Genomic DNA, 12829 nt, shown 5'->3' with positions numbered 1-12829 from the left:
TAAGAATTAAAGCAGTTCTGAAAATTAAAAGGGGGTCAAGCCGGCCATTAATGAAAGTTTGGGATGTCACTCCACATGGCTCTGAAACTGTACACTAAGCCACACTGCAGTTTCTAAATGTTATGATGCTAAACATGCTGAAAACTATATGTAACCACACAGTGAAACAACGAGCGGCTTTACCTCACCTGTAATTGCTGCCATTACTAACGTCTGTTTTTGCTTCCTGAGAAAGGAGAGGGAGAGACAGCTCTATCTGCTCCCCGCAGCTCAGACTCTGATGGCAGCTTTGAGGCAATCATCATTTACCTGAAAAACACACACACACTCACACAGGCCATTATCACACTACATGTAACATATGTAAACTTGCTTATGTTTACTGACAACCTGTCACCTGATTGTTGACTGTCATTTCATGTTCCTTCTGTGCTCTGGCATTGCAGTCACTCCAGATTGTGATTGCCTGCATAATTCACAAAATACCCATAGACAGTTTAAATATAGGCTGTATTCACATTCCAAAATAGGTTATTAAACATCATTAAGCCTATCTGTACATGTCAGAATGTAATATAGTATAATATATAGACTATAACGTATAACATTCAAGCTATTTGTTTTAAATCTGCCTTAAATAAATCTAAATTATACATGATTTTGTAACCCAAAAAGTGAAAATAGGTGAGAAAACATGCATCAGAGAATACAGTAATTAACCTTACTAATGATCTCAAAACTAAAAACTAAATAATTGGGTGGTTAATTCAAGGTCTTTAATAATAAGCTTTGTGTATTTAGGGAGATTGTTCAAATTTCAAATCATTTCTTTTCATCGCTGTCACAAAGTGCTTTGAATTCAAAAGAGCTGATTGTACTCCACAGGTGACCATTTTCTGGCTATAACCACACATTCTATTCAAGCTTATTCAAGCTTATTCAGGCTAAGGACAAACCTTTTGTGAAAACTCAATAAGGGAAAATCCTTGGAGGGATTTGTAACTGTTTTATTCTATTGATATCGATCTTGCTTTTAAATGAAGGACACAGGTAAGGCAATGTGATGACCAGAAAACATATTTTCTGGAGGGCAAGTAGCCCGGACAGCTTTTTAGTCGCTGTGCTTAAACCAGAGAGGTACAGGCCGCTGCATCCCTGGGGTGGAATGGTTAAATATCGGACAACGGAGATCACCTTCACACCGCTCTTTGGACGATAAAGCTTAGGAGCACTGGAGAAATTAAAACATAATGCAAAGGTCTTTCCACTTATTGCCAGGAAAGCTTATTGATATCCTGTCACATTAACTCGCTTTGGGGAAGAATTATAGCAACAATTTGGAATAAAGTGTAGAACAGAAAAAGAGAAATCGTTAGATCCTGGGGCTACTGTTATGAATTACATGTAATAGCCCTTCTTTTCATTAACTCCCAATGGCAGAGGACACTTTTGGCAATCTTGAAGAAACACATACACACAGAGAAGGCAGTCCAATTTTCATTTATTGACATGAAGTGCTATTTGGTCCTTTTATAAATTTTTCCTTCCTTGTCTCCCACCCAACCCCCCAAGTTGGGCTTGTGGTGGCAGCTTACTTCATCCAGAATCGCTCATTTCTTTAAGCCATTATTTGTGCTGTTCCTGTGCTGCAGTTGGCTCACACAGCGCGGTTCTTTCAGCAGAATGTAGCAGTGTCGTTTGTGGTGGAAAATATTTGAAAAGCAGCAGCAACACAGGCAAGATTAAGTTACCACAAGTGTAACATTGATGCTATCTTTCTGCTTCTTCCTTTGGTGGATTTTATTGCTGTTTTGAAGAGGTTATGGATTTTGCAGAATGTAGAGCTGCTTTGATAGATGATTCTTGCATGAGACTTAATTAATTCTTATGATTAATTATCTTGCTTTGCTTATAACTCCATGCTGTTACCCTGCTGACCACAATTTCTTTTTATTCCGCGAGTAAAAAAAGAAAGAAAGAAAAGAAAACCACTGGGTTGAATATTCAAGATAGTGTCCACATGTGGGCTTTATTGAATGATTAGCTGAAGTAATTTGTTTTCAGAATCTAATTAATCCGCACGACCCAGCAAACAGTAATGTGCAAGGACACACACAAACACGGCAACACACACATCTTGGTAACATTACTCTTTTTTTTAATTCTCTCATGGGCTTGGGTGCATGCATTCAAAGGTGGACACACAAGTGTCTTTCGGCCCTCTGCTACAGCCTCCAGGGACTCTTTCATCTTGGCAGTAGAGCCAGCATTAGATGCAGATTGGTGAATTTCCAGTCTCAGCCAAAAAGTTGGGCATAATTGACTCACTGAACAAGCAAAGTCTGCAGGCACTTTTCACCACTTTCTCCCCTTTACTTTCTGATGGTCGACACTCTAGCTTTTGTATCGGTGGCTTTAACATACCATCAGTGCAGAGGAATTAACACAAAGTAATTCATTTTTGTTTCACGTTAAATGTGAAGTGTTTTCAAATACTGTTGTAGAAAAGACTATTACTAGATACATTATTACCCTAAAAGACACAAAGAGGTTTGGAATTAGCCTGTTCGCCTGTGTGAATCTGATGGAATTCTGAATACTCTGGACTGACATCATTTGTCCATACATGCAGGTGTATTCCATTCTTGTGAAAATGAGAATGTTTAATTGACTGAGGATGTGATTATAGTTCGATCTCCAAAGGTCACTTTTGCAAGAATGAAAATGATGATGAAATGATCAAGTTTGGATAGACATGGATGTAAACTACGGGTCGATTTGTTTGTGGCAGCACACAGGAAGTTTTGTCATGAAGCTGTACCTCAACATGTAGCACCTTGCCATGGAAACAGCACACTTTTGCTATGCTTACCCAATGATGTTATGGTGTGACTTGTGTTACACATATAACACACGGGCATGAATCTATGGAAACATCCCTCAGAGACTTTGGTCTTTATTGGCATGATAGCATCACACAGTTGGCTGCACAGCCATGATGCATGTTTGCGATAATTAGAGATTTGTGACATGGCACATGATATCCTGCTGGGAGCAGCCATCAAAAGATGGGCACACTGTGGTCATTAAGGGTTGGACGTGGGGAATAATAATAGTCAGGTGGGCTGTGGCATTTAAATGATGCCCAGTTGATACTTAGAGGCCCAAAGTGTGCCAAGATAACATTCCCCACACCTTACACCACCATCAGAAGTCTGAACCATTCATACAAGGCAGAATGAATTTCTGACTTTAACATATGAGTGTTGCAGGAGAAAGTCCTCAGACCAGGCAACATTTTTCCAAATTCTATTGTCCAATTTTAGTGAGCTTGTGGGAATTGTGGTCTCAGTTTCCCTCTTCTTAGTGTACAGGAGTGGCACTGGGTGTGATCTTCTTCTGTTGCAGCCCATTGTTTTCCAGGTTCAAAGGTATGGTCATTTTTCGCGAACAGTGAACAGGTGCATCTAAAAGAATGGCTGGTGAGTGTGTAAACAGACGATGTGACAACAAGCTGCTGTATTTGCTGTCATTCCTAATGTCTGGGCTGCTACCTGTAAATAGAACCGTTTAGACTGAAAGAGCTGTATCTGAGTCCTGCAGAAAAAATCATGGTGGCTGTGAAACAATCAGCATTTGGCAAAAAATGTAGAAATAAAAAATTTAAAAAAAGAAAAGTGAACACTATAGCGTGTACTATACAGCCTGTCAAAATCAGGAAGGGTGATTCAAATGTCACAAATATAGGCTGGCTTCAGCTACCCAGTATAATACAAAAATATAATAAATATATAAAAACTGAGGGATACAATGTATTGAAATTATTTAGTCTATTTATGGATCCACTGCAGCCTGTGCAATAGGATTCTGGCCTTTTTCTGAATGCTTACACTAATGGGCACTGACAGCTTTACTATGAATTTCTTTTCACTTGCACAAAACAGCCTCTTTGTGATCATAAAAATCTGTTTTGTTCACCATCTCTAATGTGGGAGTTCAAACTCACAGTATATTCTAAGTTGTTGTTTTGAGTTGCTTTTTTCTCATTTTATATCAAATGAAAGTAAAAGTTTAAAAGGTTTCCAGACAGGCGTGCCAAACAGTGTGCAGGCAAATATTAAAACACATTTTAATTACACTTACTAAATGGGTAATAAAAGGGGAACAGATGTGTGTGGTACATTATAAGCACTGGTGTTTTTGCACAGACTGTTTGGTTTTATGATGAAGGGACAGAGGTGGTCGCATATTTTTCTTGCAGCACCTCGAAGCAACAGGCATCATTAACCAAAAAAGTAGTCCCCAAGCCAATAAAACGTATAAGCTCCATACACATACTCTTTTAAACTTACTGGCATCCCATTCGGTAATCATTCCATTAATGTACAACAAGTTTCATATTTCCTGCTAAAATAGCATCCAATTTATTTATGTATTTGTTTATTTTTATGTTTCTCATGAATGGAGACATATGTTGAGTTTCAGTTGCAAAATTCTCTGTTCTGCCACAGCGAAAGATTCCCCGACCCGCACCACAGATACAAGGACACTGCAGCTCTATAAGCAGCCCGCGCTTAAGCTAGCTTCTGCTCTATTGATCTGAGCTGAAACCACTGCTTCACAGAGCTAAATCTAAAACTGAGAACGAAAAAAAGCATAACACAAAAGAAGAAAAGGTGCCTGTGGGGGATGAATTTTAATATTCACAAAATTACGACCGAGAGGGGAAGAGAGGGAGAAAGATGCGTGTATGTTAAAGCAGCAGAATGGAAAGGACATTTGAATAGCTTGCACTGTATGACGAATTAAAGGATTCTGTCAGTGCAGATGAAAGGCGGCCCGGTGGATGGTGTACAGCTATAACAATAATTTACACGTGGCAAACATTTCTCGTGATGTTCTTCAGACACTGACAGCACACGGCGTTTGAAAAGTGAGATAAGGACATGCAGTTGACATGCAGTGTGCTGCTCTAAGAAGCTTTCTTTGACACTTAAGCTGCACACGTTTCTTTTGCTTACGTGCTGTCTGTGGAGATAGCAGCCCCGATGAACCAAACGCGAACTAGCTTAGTGTTAGATACATACTTGTCAGCTGTGAGTGTCAAAGGAGTCTCTTTAAGTCACAGTTGTAGATAAAGTGTTAAAATATCTGCTTTGGATTTACAGCACTTAGTTCTTAATTACATCAATCCTTATATCACTTTTTAGACATCATGTCATTAGGTATGTATGCTTAATGCATACACGTTTTTATTTCCAGCCTTTACACAGTCTCTTGAAATGTGCACAGTATCTTTATTACATACCCTTCCACAGTAACCCCATATGGAGCCAGCAACAATGGAAGAGATCAGATGAGCAGTTACACTTTTGGCTCTTTCAGAAGACCTGAACCCTCTTTAATTTATTAAACAAGCCCAACTCGCAAGGCCAGGCGACAAGGAGGGTGTTATAAATATTAAAAGAAGAGTTTGCTCTGCCACACTCTCATATTAAATCACACAGAGAAGAATGTATCTGCCCTTATTAAAAGATAATGTGTTCTGGAGCCATAAAAATGTATAACCCACAACTCTAGATCCCTCTCCTCTTCCCCCTTCTTTCCTTTTTTGTCTTGGTCCAAGTGAAATTTCAGCCTTTTTGTGTGCATCAATCTCTATTTTGTCCATTTTTACTTTGTCTCTTTGTACAGCCTTGTTGTATTTAATTTTCTCCGTCGTTGAGTAACAGCGGACTAGACCAGAATACATAAGAGGAGAATAGATGATTTTTTTTCTTTTTTAACTCACTCACACAAAAGGCATCTACACATTGTAAATGTTGCAAGCTTTTGACGCTGCATGAATATCAAATTAATGGAGTGCTGGAAAATTTGGTCTTGAATGTCACACAGTCTTCCCTTTATCTTAAAAGGGGCTTGAAAAGTTGTGAAATTTTGAACATTAATAAAACAACCAAACAACTACAGTATGCAGATAAAATCAATGGCACCCTTAGCCCAGAATGAAGTCAGACTCCCTCTGCATTGTACCCTCAGCCCATTTGAGGTCCCAACTTTCAAACTATTGGCCCCTTACTGTGTCTGTAGGGAGAGTAGAACATTTTCACACATGTTCTGTACTTCTCTAAACATTACACATCAGGACCTCATGTGAGAATCCAGAATCAGCTGGATCTGACGTTAACCACCCACCTCCCTAGCACAAAGTCCGCGAAAGTCTGATTGAGCTCGTGTGAGAAAAGAGCCGGTAATTACCCAGGTAATTCAGAGCAAGTGAGAATTACGTGTCCTGCAGCCTGCAGGCTCTACCCATCAAAATGAGGATTTCCTCCAGTGAGGATCTTCTGTCGAGAATCTCCTGCAGTATTCTTTTTTTTTTTTCTTTTTTCTTTTTCTCTTTTTTAAAGAAGGACAACTTCAGACAAGGCCTCAGCTTGATTATCTCGACAGTGTATGGAATTCATGTGTAAGAACGGCTGAATAGGGTGACCACTCGCGGCACATTGTAAAATCTTTGAGAAATCCTCTGTATGCGTGGTGCAGTGAAAAACTCTTGCTTAGCAGAGTGGATTAGAGGCAAGAGGAGAGGAAGATAATGTTGGGCTCATGGTGGTCAGATTGATCCAGCAAAAGCAGGACCTTCTTATTTTTGTCAAAGCCTATCCACCAATGCAACATAACCAGCTACAGTTTGGTGAGAGACTAAGCTGTTTTTTTGTTGTTTATAATGTCTAGGATCTGGCTAGTATGCTTCTTTCTAATGCCACATCAACACACACACTGATTTTGATTTGTTTTATTTAAACCTCTTTTGTTCAGCCGCAGACGACGACTCGAATAATATCACTTGAACTCTGAGCAGCTCTATATGTAGCTAAAAAGGCATTCTGCAAGTTTTTTTTCACATATGCAATAATACTCCCTAAGCTATCGCCAATAAATCAATAAAAATGGAAGTGTTGGCATGGCCTTGGAGCTATGAGGGGGCAGCAGCACGATGTATGACTCGTGTTATGAAGATTGCATTAATGTTTCAAATGTTTGAACGTAGTCAGTAAGAACCAAATGGGTTATTCTTCTATTTCTGAAGCCACTGAAAGCGCTTTTTTTTTAGGATTTGAAATTTGCATTGTAATCTATACAACAATCAGACATCCAGTTGGCTTGTTTGTGGCTGTATAATAGCCAAACCAGAGCGGAAGCGGTCAGACGGTGATAGTGTATGATGTGTGTTTAAAAAAAAAGAAGAAGAAAAAATACTCACAGTCCTGACAGGTGGAGGTGAGGAGACACAACCATGTGTGTAACTTAATGCCCTAGTCCTCGCCCTGCTGGGTCCTGCCAGGGGAACATTCCTCTACTCTTTGCTCCACTGACCAAGCAGAACTGCGGCGCAGTGAAACCACAAACGTCTGTGCATATGCGTGTGTGTGTGTGTGTGTCAATTTGAGTGCGTGTGTCCACCGGGAGGCAGTGAAGTCTGACAGCCTGGTCACTCGGACCATGGAGACTTATGGAGCGAGAGCAAGCCAGCTGTTCAATTTGGCCACATGGGCAGACAGAGAAAGAAAAGGAGAATACTGAAGAGAAACAGTGTCAATATACGACGTGTGTTGTATGGCTAAACCATCCTCCTATCACTGCCTGCCCTGCTCTGACATTGCTGTATTTTAGCTATCACGAGCCCACACACTGCACACAGACTGGGGCAGGGTTGCATGTGGCATTCCTCGGAGAGGATAATGAGATAAGTACTAATTTCTCAGGTGTCATAGACTGATATGAATAATACAGGCCATTCCGTTACCTATCTTCCCCACTGCTGTCACTGTCACCTTCTTTTTTTTAGATCCACCTACAACATGTCCGTATGCTGTCAGCGCATCGGTGTCGTGTCTTACCTTGAATAACCTGAAAACCAGACTTTGTGAAAAGAGGAAGTCAGTGCGAATAAAGGAAATAAGCTTTTGTTAGAAGAAAGGGAAACCTTTGATGAGTTTTAGCATGAGGTGTGGACAGGCAGATTCCTTTCTCTTTCATGACTATCATCTCTACTGCTTATCCAGCAGCTGGAGACCTGTATTGACTCCTTATTCATTTTCCCAACAACAATTTCTGGCTAAGAATCAGAAAGAGATTGATCCCCCCCACCCCTTTTTATTTTCCAAGTGATGATTTATTTACTGTGTACTGCTCTTCCACTACTGCCCTGGTTTGCATGTTGGGGACTCTTACGGCACGGTGAGGGTGGTCCTGAATTATTCACTTCTTTTCTCCAAGTCCCTCTTTCATTCTCTTTTTCCTTCATTTTGCAGGGCGAATGTGTGCCTGCTTGTCTCTTTGTGTAAATCTGGTGTCCGTCTCTCTTCCCCTCTCTCTTTATTTTATTATTCTCAGACAGCTACAAAGCTCTGCTCTGACTGCATGATGTGAACCAAATGATAGCAGCTTAGAACAATCGTTAAAGCAGGAACGAGCTGGAAATAATCATCTCCTTCCTCTTTGCTCTGTTGTGTACTGTCTGCTGTTCTCTTCTCTTACTCCCTAACCTCACCAATTGGCACTTTCATCAGCTCTCTTTGTCTCTCTCTCGGCGTCTCTCCTCAGATCCCAATGCTCTTGGGCAGCACGGCACTGACCATGCCTTGATCGGAGGAGTGGTGGCTGTAGTGGTCTTTGTCACCTTGTGTCTAATCATCGTTCTGGGAAGATACCTGGCCAGGCATAAAGGTAAAATCCACAGTGGACCAGACCTACGGCTTTCAAGGCTCATGGAGCTAGTGGAGCATGTCCTTCTTGTCCCATTAGAATACAGTCCTTTCCCAATTCCCAAGTTACACCTTCAAGAGTAAAACAAAAGTGGGAAAGCTTACACCATCCACACATCAGAAATGTTAATGAATATGTGCCTTTGATATGCAGCACAAAGTAATAGCACATGTTGTTATTGTAATTCACTCTCTATCCATGTATTTATCAATAATGGGAATGGAGTTTTTTAATTGCGCAGAGGTCCGTAATATTATTTTAATTTAGTTGTGATGATGATGGGAGAAAATAAACATTCATAAATCCACTTTGGCACCACAGGGAAAAAAAGCATTTTATTCCCAGACAGTATTAGACAAACAGTAATAATGTGAGGGAAGAAATTCGTTTACGCAATTAAATGTGCTTCCTGTATGTGTAAATGTAAATCACTTCTCAAACAGAAAGTGATCGATTGATTCTCAAACTTGTTACAGTTTAGCTCCAAGTTCGCAAAGAAGAGTGGAAATAAAGTGAATTCCAAGTTGCTGCTCGGTTTTCGTCACTAATCCCACAACATTAACTTCTAAGTTTAAGCTAAGAGTTCAATTTGGACTTGCAGCTGTGAGTTCTGATGGTCGTCACACGCAACGTAGGAGGTGTTGATGCTATTCTGCTGTATCGATGCAGGGTCTCGCAAATTTAACTCTGCTTTATTTAAATACTCCACTACACTATCCCAGCTCCTCATTGTTTTAGATATGAATAATGTAACACTACTGATGTTGTCTTCAGATGTGGGGGTTTTTTTCGCCTCAGGCAGCCAACACCATGCAGGGCTGCTTGGTATTTGTTTTCCTCAATAGAAGTTTGTTTTTTCGTTGCCACAGGAACATACTTGACAAACGAGGCCAAAGGAGCGGATGATGCCCCCGATGCCGACACAGCCATCATCAACGCTGAGGGAAACCACGCGCACGCGGAAGAAAAGAAAGAATACTTCATTTAGACTGCAGGGGGAGCTGTGCAGCTCTTGCCTTCTCATTTCCTTCTTTTGATCTCTGTACTTCTTATTCTCTCTTTCCGTCTCCCACTTTTCTTGTTCTCCTCCGGCCACTGGCCCCCATCGTGTCAACAAGGAACCCACAGGCAGTCCACAAACAGACAAGTTCCCAGTGTGTTTTCCTGTTATTTCCTTCTGTTGAAACGATCTCTGTCATTTACATCTTGTCCTTTATTTTTTCATTGGTTTGGGGGTTTTTTGTTTGTTGTTTTTTGCTTTTGGCAGATGTTTTTCACTGGCAGCTTGCTGTTGCTGCTGAAGTTGCCCCTTTGTCACTTCCTCATCTTCAACATGAATACCTAGAAATCTGTAAATCTACCATGACTGCTCCTTAGCCCTCTCGTTAGTCTTTGCTCCTCTTCCCCACCAAGCAGACACCCAAACACATATTCCTGTTCACACACATCCACGAACACATATCATCTCTCACATCAACACGGTGCCTAAAAATACAGACGCCATTGAACTTCTGTCAATGCCTTCATGTATCGTCTGTCAGTAGCAATGTAAATGCTTTGTAGATGGTTACCTTAGCCATCATTCCATTGCTTAGCTCACAGCTTTTGATTACGCATCGAATCTTTTTTTTTCTGTTTTCTTTTTCTTTTTGAATGACAATTTGTGCTATTTACGCCTTATACATGTCTGTCACACTAAATATGGTACTTTTAGGTGATCCACTTTTCCCTATTCCATCTCCCTCTAAATAGAGTTGTAATTAAACCATTGACCCTTGTAAGATACGAAGAAGGATTTGTGTAACACTGTAGCAAGGTTTATCAGATACAGTAAGTGTACAATATGATTTGCATTATTAGGGTAGGAGTAATAAAGGGTAGTGTGGTATTGTTTAGAGCAGAGAAAAACACACCAAAAATATATGAAAGATGCCAGGTCAAGCATTCCTTTTCAGCAAGCATAATCAAGTATATAAAACCACTTGCTAAATGTGCTGCCCAGGTACTTTTACCTGTATAGTCCTGCACCGTCCAGGCAGCGGTTTAGCAAAACACCATCACCTTCAGTGTCATCTGGACAGCTTACGGTAGTTTGTGTTTTCCATAAAGGGTTCAGGTGTGCAGAAAGAGTCACTCTCCTCTCTCTGTATAGGCTGTATAAATTGTATTCAAATAACTTTAGCTTTTCACTTTGAATAATTTGGTTATCGTTTGTCACAGTGGAATTATTTTAAGGCTTGAAGAACCCGTGAAATGTAAACTCAACCATAAGGTGTTAAAACAAGACCAGACCAATAACATCTGTTTGATTACTGTCATTGTTTTTGATTCTGTCACCTTCAAATTTATTTTTAAATAGTTTTTAATAGTTTAGTGAAGCTGCCCTCATCAGCTTGTCATGCTTTTTATGCCTATTTTCCCAGTCTGTCTCCATTAACTCAACTTTCATTTCCATTTCACGGGGTCTTCAAGAAAAAAAAAAGCAAATAGAAAAAGAAACAAATGGTGTGAGTGCTGGGTCAGGGATCTGCAGGGGCCTCTTTTCCAAAACTTAAAAAAAAACTGAAAACAAATAGAAAAGCACAAAATTGTCTGAATGAGTTACTGTGTTCATTTGCCAACAACTAGATCGCCTTGTGAACGGTTCTTTCATTCAAATGGGTAACGAGAAGATGACAAGGCTGTCTTTGATTCAATTCTGAAGAAAAAAAAAGTGCAGTGCATCTTTTTGAAAATGTAAGCTAAATCATGTTTTTATATTTAAAAAGAAAATGTTTCTAATATTTTTTTGGTTTTAATGGTTAAGCTCCCTGCTGTATATTGTGTCTGCTACAATGTGGTTGGTTGTGAAAATTGCTGTTAAATTCTGGATTCCTGTATTTGCTCAAATATGTATATTAGCCACCTTATCTAATTACTTTTTTTTCCATTACATTATCCTCATTAGAGAAATTTTAAAACAAATGTATTTTTGTTTTGGCACAAGGCATGTAAATAATGTGTGAGAACTAAATTTTGGTAATACACATTAGCATGTTTTTGTTTGGTTCTTTTTCATGTTTAATTTATTTGAAATTGAAATTTATTTAAGAGAGAACCACAATGAAGATGGTATATTTGTACCTTGATTTTGGGAAAACGGTGGCTTTGTGTGTTTGTGGCCTGACCCTAGTTGCTCCAAATCTGAAGAAGTTGATGTTCTAGGACATTTGGCAAATCAAACACGCAAAACTCCGGAATAAGCTGCTTTTCCATGGAAATTGAGGTAATAGAATTTGGAGCTGAAATCAAAAGAAACAATACCTCCATGCCGGTTGCAAGAAAGTTTCCACATATTAAGACAGCCATGACGCGTCATAGTCAGCAACCTTTCATCTTTCATGAGTTTGGAGAAGTTTGGCTTCGAAGGAATGATCCTAAATGCTCAAAAGCAAGGCACTAGTCTGCTACCAGGGAGCAAATTATAATCAAGGGCAATAATATTTTGGGCCAATTGTCTCCATTTTGGTGGTCTAATTTACAACATTATGCAAATAGGGTCAGCAAAAATATTTTGTCTGTATTTTGTTACTCGAGCATTTCTCGAGTGAACCACAAGTTGGGAATAATTAAGTCAATCTACTCAGTTTTACCTTTCATCATCGATGTAGGATTTAGGGGGTTTTGACATTTTAATACATTTTTAAAAGCAATTATTTGTTTGTTTTGAAAATAAAGAAGCTTTGCCACAGTTTCCATATCTCACACTTTTAGTGCACTGAGCATATCACTATATACAGGTTCAACTTCAGCGTCACCACAAATGCTCTACACAAAGTGTTCTAGTCTAACATGTTCTAGCAAACCTTGGGTTTTACATGTGTAGATACATTTCTTACAATGATTTAACATCTTTATCTTTCTTTCTTTTTTTTTGGTTTTGTATCTCGTTCTATTCATTGTGTCTTAAATCACTGATGGTGTCGATCACACTTGGTGTTGCTTTACAACTCCAACTTTGAAACAGGAAAGTAGTTGAATGACTTTGTTGATTCTGAAGTCAGAGAAACAAGTTAGG

At 39.5% G+C, this 12829-nt stretch overlaps 1 protein-coding gene across 4 annotated transcripts in view; it reads left to right on the top strand.

Annotated features, from left to right (window-relative positions):
* Window positions 1–12505, top strand: part of LOC146700187 (cell adhesion molecule 2-like) — a 211205-nt gene extending 198700 nt beyond the window's left edge. For all 4 annotated transcript variants that reach the window (XM_085470336.1, XM_085470334.1, XM_085470335.1 and 1 more), the window contains 2 exons: window positions 8611–8733; window positions 9642–12505. In XM_085470336.1, the coding sequence (XP_085326462.1) occupies window positions 8611–8733; window positions 9642–9760 (242 nt within the window). In that variant the 3' untranslated portion in view covers window positions 9761–12505. The remainder of the gene's footprint in view (window positions 1–8610; window positions 8734–9641) is intronic.
* The last annotated feature ends 324 nt before the right edge of the window (window positions 12506–12829 follow it).

This window comes from Copadichromis virginalis, linkage group LG10 (genome assembly GCF_057382275.1).
Source record: "Copadichromis virginalis isolate Kocher_CV1m ecotype Utaka linkage group LG10, C_Virginalis_male_GT1.1, whole genome shotgun sequence".
In the NCBI taxonomy this organism is placed as follows: Eukaryota; Metazoa; Chordata; class Actinopteri; order Cichliformes; family Cichlidae; genus Copadichromis; species Copadichromis virginalis.
This window is presented reverse-complemented; position numbering and strand designations above follow the sequence as displayed.